Source organism: Lactuca sativa, chromosome 1 (genome assembly GCF_002870075.4).
Source record: "Lactuca sativa cultivar Salinas chromosome 1, Lsat_Salinas_v11, whole genome shotgun sequence".
Classification (NCBI taxonomy): Eukaryota; Viridiplantae; Streptophyta; class Magnoliopsida; order Asterales; family Asteraceae; genus Lactuca; species Lactuca sativa.
In genome coordinates this window covers 84,518,088-84,529,426 of record NC_056623.2, presented here as the reverse complement: position 1 = coordinate 84,529,426, position 11,339 = coordinate 84,518,088, and the positions used below count along the sequence as shown (strand labels likewise).

General features: G+C 32.1%; 1 protein-coding gene across 1 annotated transcript; it reads right to left on the bottom strand.

Annotated features, from left to right (window-relative positions):
• Positions 1 to 4,304: 4,304 nt before the first annotated feature.
• Positions 4,305 to 9,931, bottom strand: LOC111887871 (linoleate 13S-lipoxygenase 2-1, chloroplastic). Its single transcript, XM_023884007.3, has 8 exons — positions 9,489 to 9,931; positions 8,382 to 8,650; positions 6,877 to 7,123; positions 6,476 to 6,796; positions 6,273 to 6,358; positions 5,962 to 6,072; positions 5,562 to 5,869; positions 4,305 to 5,460 (listed from the first exon to the last, which is right to left on the bottom strand). Exons 1-8 carry the CDS (start codon positions 9,928 to 9,930, stop codon positions 4,419 to 4,421), a joined length of 2,826 nt encoding a protein of 941 aa, XP_023739775.2. The 5' UTR covers position 9,931; the 3' UTR covers positions 4,305 to 4,418.
• Between the last annotated feature and the right edge of the window lie 1,408 nt (positions 9,932 to 11,339).

Here is an 11,339-nt window from a genome sequence, read left to right as displayed (position 1 = left end):
TACTTTCTAATTAGACATTCTAATTTCATTTTGGATATCATGTCTTGAGTTTAAACATAACCATTTTGTTCCAAACCCCTTTCAGAAATATTGGTTGCTAAACTAACATTTGGGTATTAATTATACTTTCAATAGTAGCAATATACTTTCATTATCTAAGATTCCTACACATTTATTTTTTACAACACATTCTTAGTGAATAATATTTCATTAATTCACCAATACCATTACTTAATTCCTGAATTATATTTTAAATAGTATCCCAACCTAAAAATATTCAAGTATACTTTTATAATAATGTTTGATATATATATATATATATATATATATATATATATATATATATATATATATATATATATATATATATATATATATTACAATATATTTACTATTATATAAAACATTTTAGATATTTCTTGAAATTTAAGAGGTACCATACCTACTACATCATGTACAATCAATTTATGCTTACCCTTCAATACACATTATATTTCCGCTTTAGAAAATAATCACATTAAACATTAATGTTTCATAAATTAAATCAAACCATACTCTTCCATCAATAAAATGACTTTCCTTTTTTATTCCCCCAATCACACATTGTTATCTCCGACCTTTCCCCATTAAAACCCACACTCAATCTATTTAGTCATTTCAATTTCAAATTCGAATCCTAAAATCTCATATTCTCTATTTACAAATTTCCAAGGAATATGGACACATAATAAAAGGTTCCATGGCTCATGTATATTTTCTACAATATTCTTTCTTTGAACGTTGCTTTTTTTTCCTAACCGTAGACCTAATTGGATTTCTTGTTAAAATAATGTGCCTCAATGGAGATAATGGTAATTTTGCGTCTTGATGGCGATGACGATATGATTCTTCTTCTCCACCTCCTGGTCATATTATTAAACGCCACCACGATAATCCTCCATTCTATTTCTCTCTATAAATTTTCTTCTTTGAACCACAATTTTAGGGTTTTAGATGCAGCCTCATCCGACAAGCATGTCAATATGTTGATTTTTTTTTTTTTTTTTTTGGAATCGATTATCTAACACCGCTATCAGGAGTGCTAAACCAATCATGGTTGCATATGGTCATCTTGGTAAGAAACCATTAGTTTCTCTATTACAGATCATCTCTACTTTGTTATCGGTAACTAATCATGAGCTTATTTGTTGAAGGTTATATTTAATCTATTCTTGCATGGCTATTTCAAATTTGTGGCTTATTTTACAATCCAATCATAATCGTATATAATCATATTGACATTTCTCAATAGTTGCAGTCTTCATTTCGTCAAGGTTGGAGATAGCTTTGGATTCTTGTGTGGAATTTTGTCATCTGTCTAAGAAAGTATATGGTAAGAATCTTTTTTAACATAAAAAAAAGTAAAATATCTTTCCGGTTTACCGATTTGTTTGTATTGTTGGATTCTATTTGTTTTGGTTTTTAACAAGCATCTAGGATTTTAATGGTCCTATCCAATTTAGAATATTGGCTCAGGTAGATCTAGAAACCTTCCACTACCATTTCTTCTCCCTGTTTTGACCACTTATCTCAACTTCTTCATTTTTTTTTTGTGTAGAAATCAAGAATAGTTGGGATCTTAGGAAGGAAGGTGGCTAAAAAGAGCAAATTTTTCTTCAAAAAATGTGAAATCGACCAAATTTAGGCACCATCTTTCCCAATGCTGCAGTTTTTGTTGTTATAGGGTCTTTATTTTGACCTTTATTGAATTTTCTTTTATGTGGAGCCCTTTTTCTAGGAGTCATATCTCCCTTGTAGAAAACGAGCCCTTTTTCCAGGAGTCATACCTCCCTTGTAGAAAACGACCTCAAAAATAAGAATTCTTAATTCCAAATCTTTTAAATTTGGGTTTCTCTATGAGCAAGTTCTTCATTTCTTTTTATTCTTCCGGTTGTTTTAGTACACCATTTTTTAAAGGTAATTATTTTACCTTTTTTTTTTTTATCATAGCCGTGTTGGATTTAAAAGCTAACTATTTTACCTTTCCTCCTTCAGAAACAACTACAACCCTAGAAAAATAGGGGATGATGTTGTAGGCATCATCCTTGTAGTATTTATTCATTATATACGTGTAAAAGCTTAATCCGTTTTATGTATTTGTTCATCAATGTCCATATTTTAATATGATATTTACATCAGCTACATGTAAATGGTCCATTTCATGTCTAGAATAGACTAGTATCGGTAATTTTCAATGTGTGATTCATTGATTTATCCTTTATATTCTTTAAATTTGCATATCAAATGTGTTTTAAACTTCCTTTGGTGTACATTCTCAAGGTATGGGCTTGAAGATATCTATATCTGCCACCCCTGTCTTTGTATTAAGGTCTTTTATTACACACCTTTTGAATTTGAAGGATATTAAATGAGTTGACACATCTGGATGCAGTTCACTTTGCTTAATTTCCATTTCAAATGGTTTGCATTCCACATAAGGGTGATTATGCTATTGATACATTGTGGTGTATCTATTTATCATGTGTGCCATGTTAATAGGGTTTGGATTCGAAGACGTATATCCACATGTGTGGTTGCTATTCTTGCATAGATTGAGTATGAATGTATTTTACCACTTCAAATGGTCTAACTGATGTGTGTGCTCTTTGGATAATTTTGTTGTTGATCATTGGTTGACTTCAAAGAACAGTAACCTAATAAGACAAGTAAATGCATTAGCCACTCATTTTTAAGAAAAAAGTAACGAGTCAATATGCTAAAAACATGCAATTATGCATAATAGTCAACCATAAGTACATATTTGAGGTTATATAAGGAATAAAGAATTCTATAGTCAAAGAAAGAAATTTTAGCCGCATTTTTTTATTTACTGTGGTTACGATGCTAAGTCCAAAACATTTATTGCAAGGATGATCTTTTATTAAAGGTTTTTATGTTACACATCTATTTTTAATAATAGTAAATTATAGTTATAAAGCCAATTTATTTATTGATATTTGATATAGAACAAAAGTCTAAGAGGGATAAACCATGTATGAGTGAAATATGCTTGATAAGTTTTAAAATATTTTTTATCTTTAAAATTATATACTTATAATACCATTTGTTTCATATATTTATATGTTCATATGAACGGTGGGAAAGGAAAACAATAATCCTTCATATTTTATCAAAAGTTCTTTGATATTTTTTTAATAATTCATTTTATTTTTAATAGACGTTTATGTAAAGTTTTCAAGCTAAAGTAAGAACATTCTCATTATGGATATATGTGTGTGGTGTTTCAAAGTAAAGTAAGAACATGGAAATTATTTAAAATATTGGTATGATGGAGAGAATTGATTATTACCATTTTTTCAATAGAGATTTTAGAAATAGCAGAAAGTTGTATAAGAAAAAAACAAATTAACTATTTTTAAGAATAATATTTTAGCCCAAAGTAACTCTGGTATATATTCTGATGTTTTTTTTTTAAATAATACTTCCTGATTACCTAATTAGTTATTACTGATCTTCATTTTATTATAAACATTTTTTTAAAGAAAACGAAGCATTTTAAAATCAATAATTGATATCAAATTTATAACCATTATATCATGATGTTTGTATATTTAGTAGGTTAAAAACTTTAAATAATTGGTGAGATATGCTTTTTAGTGGTTGTCATCATAAGATAGGATTTTCCAAAGAGGTAATCATAAAAAAAGTTGAAAAACACATTGATAAAAATAAAATAAAAGTAAAATATTATAATAAACAAATAAATGGATAAACATTTACGTTAACTTTATAAATTAAAATTGTTTCAAAACTACAAAAACAACTTAAAATAAATTGAAAATAAAAAATCGGATTGAATTATTACAACCCTGCAACCCACCAAACCGGTCTAAGTTTCAAAACAAGTTAAGATGTTACAGTTGTTAGAAGTTAACATTATGAATGAGTGATTAACTGTAATTTGCGAGAAAGTGATGCATAAATGGATTTAACAACGTTTGAAGATTGTAAAAATGAAAGAATTATCAATATTGTAACTTGGTTATACTTAAATGTTTTTATGGTCTAATATGATACCCGCAAGGAAACTATTCATCGAAATAAATTAATCAACGTCCTGAAACTATTTGTCGTCGCCGTTTATCGCGGGCACACCGCTGGTTACAATACTAACAATATCTATTATGTGTTACCTCATTAAGTTCAACTAGGAATAGCCTGAATTTATTTTGAACAAGAAGACATAACACCACTACCAAGGACACATTGCAGAACCAGTAACACACCAAAACAATAAACATCAATTTTATTTGGGTAAACAACAATTTTATTGCCCTTACATGGTCTAGTGGAAAAGAGTTTTGTATGGAATTACAACATGACATGACCCAGTCAATATAGAGAATTTCAAACACCATCTATATGGAAATGCTATTTGGAACCCCCATACTAGTGACACCAGGTTCCGAAAAAGGCTTTAGAAGGTTATATGGTACAACCCCAACTCCATTTCTATTCTTCCTACTCTCATCCGCATTCCTCTCATCAATAATCCCTTCCAACTCCTTCAACCTCCCTGAAAATATCTCATAAGCAGCTTTTATCTCTGGATTTGCCTCAAAAGCTGGTTCACACGTCTCCCCAATATACTCCTCGTCTACAGAATGATTTGATAAAACATCAAGAACAGCCATAACTTGTGAAGCTTGAACCTGAGAAGGAAATGCAGACAAAAGTTCATCTTCAGGCCTACGCTTAAAAACCTCCCATTCATCATCAGTCGGATCTTCACATGGAATCTTCACTCGGGCAATTGTCGGCCTATTTGGAATATACCCCGCAAAGTCATACTGCCCGAAGTTGACCGCTGCATGGTGCCCGGAAGCTACCCAAATTATCGTTGTCAAAATCCCGATTAAATCCTTTGGTGTTTTCAAAATCGGCCACCATGGTTCGTCTTTCTTGTCTGCGTGTCCTTCTGTTCTAATCTCCGTCCACCATGCTTGAAGTTCTGAATCCGTTTCCACAAGATTTTTGTTGTTGTTGTTGTCTTCGGGGTAATAATGGTTGACATAGTTGGTGACCCAATCTTTGATTATATCCCAAAGGACTAAACCGTCATTTGCGTAAGGGTAATCTTCTATTGTTAGCTTTAGGCCGTGTGGTGAATCGGGGTCCTCCACCGCCATGCCTCTTGCGATTAGGTCAGCGGGTAATGCTTCGTGGTCAAACCGCCATTGTTGACCATACGCGATTGAACTCAACTCGATGCTGTATTTTCCTGGGGAAAAACAAGTTTCGATAATTCCACCAGCATTTATGAGGGATTCCCTAGCCAAAGCATTGATCTCCATTGTGTATCGGAAATGAGGGTGTAGTAGATTATGTATCGGGTGCATTTTGCTGAGCTGGCGATTGGTGGCTATTATATATGGCTCAGTGCAACAATGTGTTCTCAACCTGAAAATTTGAAATCCTCAAATCAGTGTATCATATTATAAAAATAACTTTTATTAAGATTATGGTTCACTTCAATAAAGGATGCATGGTTAGTTACTTACCAGTGACTTACGAGTTGATGGTAACCACCATCATGAGCAAGAGCATGGATCTTAGCAAGCTTCCATAGCCAAGCACCTGTTGCTTCCCAAGATGGAGTAAATACTCGCTTCCATTGAGGTTTCCCATTGCCAGGTGGCCTAACAAGCTCAATCGCCAATGGTCTTAATGTTCCAGATGGCATAAGGAACATCAGTGTTCTTGATCCGTATAAAGTTGTTCTGAATTTTTTTTGATCTCTAACTTTGTGCACATATGGAAGGAAGATATCATGATAATCTAGAATGAAAAGCTTCTTGTCCTCTATAGCCTGCATATGAAGTAGGGTTCCATGCTTCTTTAATTTCCAAGTTAATAATGGGCAACTACAAGTTTTAGATAGTTATTAATTAATAATCATACCTCCTCCAGCGTGCAGAAGCCTTTGATCTCTTTCAAAATCATATCTTTGGTTATTGCTGATTCGGGTGGACCATACACCTCTGGATCAAGTTTACTTTTCAGTGGCCATTCCTGAACATATTCAGGCTTATTATATACTCTTCTAAAGTTTCTTTATGAATAATTAGTTGCAGAATCGTGTCTAAACAATGTAACATGGATTTTTTTTATAATTGAATTGGGTATTTTGTTTCCATGTTTACGTTTGAAAGTACTCATTAAGTAAAAACAATTAAGTAAGGTTGTTCTATATTTCTTTCTAGGAAATATACCGTGACTAAGCTAATACTCAGAGGGTTAAGACCAGCAAGAGTTTGTCGACAAAATTCTTCATCCCTCATCCAACCAAACTTATCTCCTGCAAATCAAAAAAAAAAAAAAAAAAGAAAAGAAAATCGTTAATTGACAGAAAGAAAGAAGGTGTTTCGCTATGAGTGTGTAGACAGAGAGAAAGAGAGTTGATTAAAGTACTTACTGTCAATCATTTCTGGAGTATCAAAAAGCAAGACGTTATTTTGGGCATCTTCAAAAGCCTTAAAAAGTCGAGGTAAAACATTTCCAAGAAACCCATTGTTGTCTAATGATGGCAAATTAACTCCCTCATTGAACAGAGATTCAATGGCTGTGAAGTATGGGAACCCAAGGTCTTTGTCAATAACAGATGTCTCTATGTAAGGTATGACTGCATGAAGCAACGAGTATACAGTCTTGGCATTAAAAGACATATCCTTAACTTCTGAAAAGGCTTCGTCTCTTGGCACATAAACATCACCACTCCTTGACTCTGATAATGGATCTGCATTTGCAATTCTACTTAATAATCAAATGAACCAACAACCCAGAAATTTGTTTAGTTTATGGGAAACGATCGGATACCTGATTTGGAGCGAGGGCGACCCGTTTTGCAACGCCGAGGGTAAGGATAATCCTTACTGCCGAGGACCGGTCGTGCCAATTCCGGATCCTTATCTGGATCGCCAAGATCATTGTAGACATCGTAATCGTAAATTCTATCTTTCTTTTCCCGAGGCTTATCAGCGGCGCCGTCGCCTCGAAGAATCGCTAGTTCCTGTTCTCGCAGCTGCTTCAATCCGCTCGGCGTCTCTGAAGGTAGGCATGACACCTGCGGCAGGCGCACCAAAAACGCAAAGTAAAATAAGTATCGATTATTAATTAAAACTAAAAAGTTGCCGATAAAAATCCTGTATACACTATGCACTATAGTTCTATCATTACTAGTTAATCAAGTAAATAAATTAAACTTGGTTTTTTTACTTAAAACGTTTGATGCGAGTTCCTTTAATTAGACAGCCAAATATATATATATATATATATATATATATATATATATATATATATATATATATATATATATATATATATATATATATATATATATATATATATATATATATATATTTCGTTACTGGAAGGAAATTTTTTCCTTTTTCTATGACGTGGTAAAGAAAATTGTGACGTATGTGAAATCTATTAATTTTCTTTCTTATTTTTCTTTTGATTTTTACACTTGCGTTAATCTAGTAAATAAAAAGATTAGTAGGAAAAAAAAGTAAACGATATTTGATATACACTAGGTGTAAGATCTATGTATTACATGAGTTTATTTAAAAAAAAATGTGAAATTTTAAAAATTTGAAAATTTTGAATTTGTAAGAAAAATAAGAAATTTTTTGAATTATTAAAATTAATGAGGTTTTAATGTATTGAATATATATATATATATATATATATATATATATATATATATATATATATATATATATATATATATATATATATATATATATATATCATTTTTAATCAATACCTTACATATTAAATGTGAAATTTTAATTTAATAAAATGAAAAATACAATAAAATGACAAGTGAAAAATAGAAAATTTAAAAATTCTACAAAATGTCATGTGTCCAAATAAATAAAAAGAGGACATAGAGCAAAAAAAACCTTCGTTTATTAGAGTAGATAATAATTAGTGGAGTTATTTCCTCGCTAATATGTAGACATGCAGATTAACGACAAAACATTGAGGAATTCCTTTAAAGAAATTAGCTCTGGATTAAAACACGGATTAGCTACCGTGAAAAAAACCATAGGTGTAATCCTTGTCTATTTTTGGAAAATTATCGACAGATTTTCAATGGATTAAAGACGAAGTGCATCTCATCATTAACCAAAGATGACTTTGAAGGAAAATTCCAGGTCCCTCTTTCTAGTAGTAGTGCTATCAAATGTAAACTCTGAATAATCGTGTGAAATGATTGAATCAAATTGTTGTTTTTTTTTGCAATAACTAAAACTTGTAAAACTTTATATATCATATTGGATAGTGACTCATTAGAAGATCAATTAGTTGCTAACCTTGTCGAGAAAAAAAACCCGTTTCTCAGGGTTATCAAACTTGGAATGAACCCAAGAATTACACGAGACGATGATGGGGTCAGTTGAGAGGCCTTTAATTACAACAGATTCCACAAACATCTCTTTGCGATGTTCGTTCTCAATCATTATAGCCCCAATAGACCCAAAATCTTCAGGCACTTCAAATTCTGCTAAATATTCTAAGTCGTCTGCTTTTTGACCAGATCGATGAGCATAATCCACTATCGTAGCCTTTGGTAAACCGGTCTCTTCAAAAATCAAATATTAAAAAGTCAAATTAATAGGCAAAGATTACAACGAAATAGACTTTCAAACACCAAATATCATCGACGAAAACATGTCGCTAATCCAATACATCTTATTATGGTAGTGATGGTGGTATATAATGGTATCCATTGGAATGGGAAAGTGATCGTGGCATATAGTGGTGATGATGATTGTGGCATGCATTAACCGCATAAAACTTAACGTAATTGGCATGCATTAACCGCAACTAAACTGAAGAATTTTCCAACCATAAAATCAAGAGTGTAAAATTTTCCAAACTAATTAAGACTAAATTAGCTGAAGGTTCGTATCAACCACAACCAAAGAAACCAAAACTACAATTTACTGGTAGTTCTTTATATTCTTTTCAGATTTTGTGAAAAATAATTCAATTTATAATTTATATATGTTGTACTTTATATATAAAAAACTATATGTTAAAAGTTTCTTCGATTTATCATGTGTTGGAGATGTGTCAGGTTGGTTTTTGGCCAAAAAGCATACGAGGAATAGATATGGGTTGTGTGGCTGATGTGGCGGAGTTACCTTATCCTGCATCACGTTGCATCTACGAATAATTTCAAACTTGGAGTTAATTTATTGATTTTTTTAGAAATAGAAATGTTTTAATGTTCTTTTCTTGATTTAGATTATGACAGATTTGACATTTTTTTTTTCGTTTTTGCAAGTTGTCTCCAATAGTACCAAGACCATGCATATGCATCCGCCCATTATTAAATTACAAGTTGTTAAGCCCATTTACATTTTTGGTCGTATAATAATATAATTTGCAGAACATCAGCATGCATGTACACTTACTAGGGTCAACCTCGGCAGCAACAAGCTCCAAAAGTAGCGATTTTCCAAGCAAATCTCCGATGTCGTCAAAGGCTCTGTCAACAGTAAGGTTGGATAGGACACCACCCACCGTCATTTGGACTGTAATCACCGCTTTAAGACTGATGGTTTGAGTGATACTCGCTGTACTAGAATCACTGAAGCCGGCTTTAATTTGGCTGATTGACTTGTGGGTGTGACTACGAGAACAGAAAGACCTATGAGGTTTGGTAGGAAATGCCAGGGTGTTAAGAGAGAGAAAGGAAGAAGGGCTTCCGATATTGTCAACAACCCCATTTCCAGGGATAAGATTCTTCTTCCCTTGTGTGAGTAACGCCGGAGCAAGGCTGTGGTGGTGGGAGAGGTTGTTGAGTTGAGGTTTCAACATGTTTGTGAATTGGTATTGATGCACAAAAAGTATCATGCATGCCTCCTTATATATAGAAAAAAAGGAGGTGGCTAAAATAAAAAATTACTGAAGTTATAAACCTATCCATTGACTAATCGTAGAATGTTGTTTTAGTCTACCTTGTTCTCTGTTTTGGATTCATTTCTACTATACGTCTGCCTCAAAACCGAAAAGTCACGTTTTTAGTAAGTTATATTAGTAGTTTTTTGTACTTAAACTGGACTACGAAGTATCGAAAATATCTTTTGTCTTTATTATTTTTTTTATGATTTCGTTTTTTATTTATTAATCGTGCGCATTGCATGTTACTTGAAGGGTAACTAGACGAGTGGTTTGGTTTCGTTGTTTTGTCGTTGTAGATACATGTGAATTATTATTACCTACATAACATTTAAAATTAATATAAGTTTACAATGATTTTTTTTTTTTAAATTAATCCACTACAAAAAAAATGTTAGATAGTGACGAAATGTAGGAGTAGTCCCTAAATGATTTAGTTACCAAAGTTTTGGTCATCACATTTTGTCATTATAAGCCCAACAACCCATTTGGTCGCTAACATTGTCACTAATCAATGATGGTCATCAGTACTTTATCAAATTAGTGACTTGTTTTAATGACCACAAAAATGTCATTGATTGTCTTATTAGTGACTATAGTGACCGAAAAAGTGGTCACCAAATATTTATTATTAGAGACCAAATAAAATAGTCACTAATTAAGAATTATGAGAAAAGGTAATATGCTATAAATTGAGTTAGTATAGATATTTACAATACAACAATATCGAAATGACTAAACTGCCCAAATGGTCCTTATGGTTCGTTCAAAATTGTCACTTTGGTCCAAAAAAGTTTAGACTAGCACCAGAGGTCCAAACTTTTCATTTTATTGCAAGTTTGGTCAAATTTAATTTAAACTTTTTTGTAATGACGATTTTACCCTTGATTTTTTTTTAATTTTTTAGTTATTTATTTATTTAAATATTCTTATGATTAAAAGAAAAATACCTCTCTCTCTCCACATAATTGTCTTGTTCCTAAGAAAACACAAATAATTATTTCTCAGATTAAAATTAAACATACACATATCACACATATATACATAGGAAAGAGGGAAAGGATTGAGTTGTGCTTCCACCGAAGTTTTGTCTAAAACCCATCCTCATCATCACTACCTCATCTACAATCAAACCCAAAATCAATTTCAGATTGAATATATGAGGATGAACACACACACACAACACGCATACACACAGAATCATACCTGCAAAATCATTCCCAACATCTTCCTACTTGTGATTTTGGCTTTTTCCAATCAGGGAAAAGGCAAATAATTTTGATTTAGAAAGAGGTTGAAACGATAGAAGGAGTGGTGACGTTAATGGGGAAGTCTTTAGGGGCATGAAAGGAGGGAAAGATGGA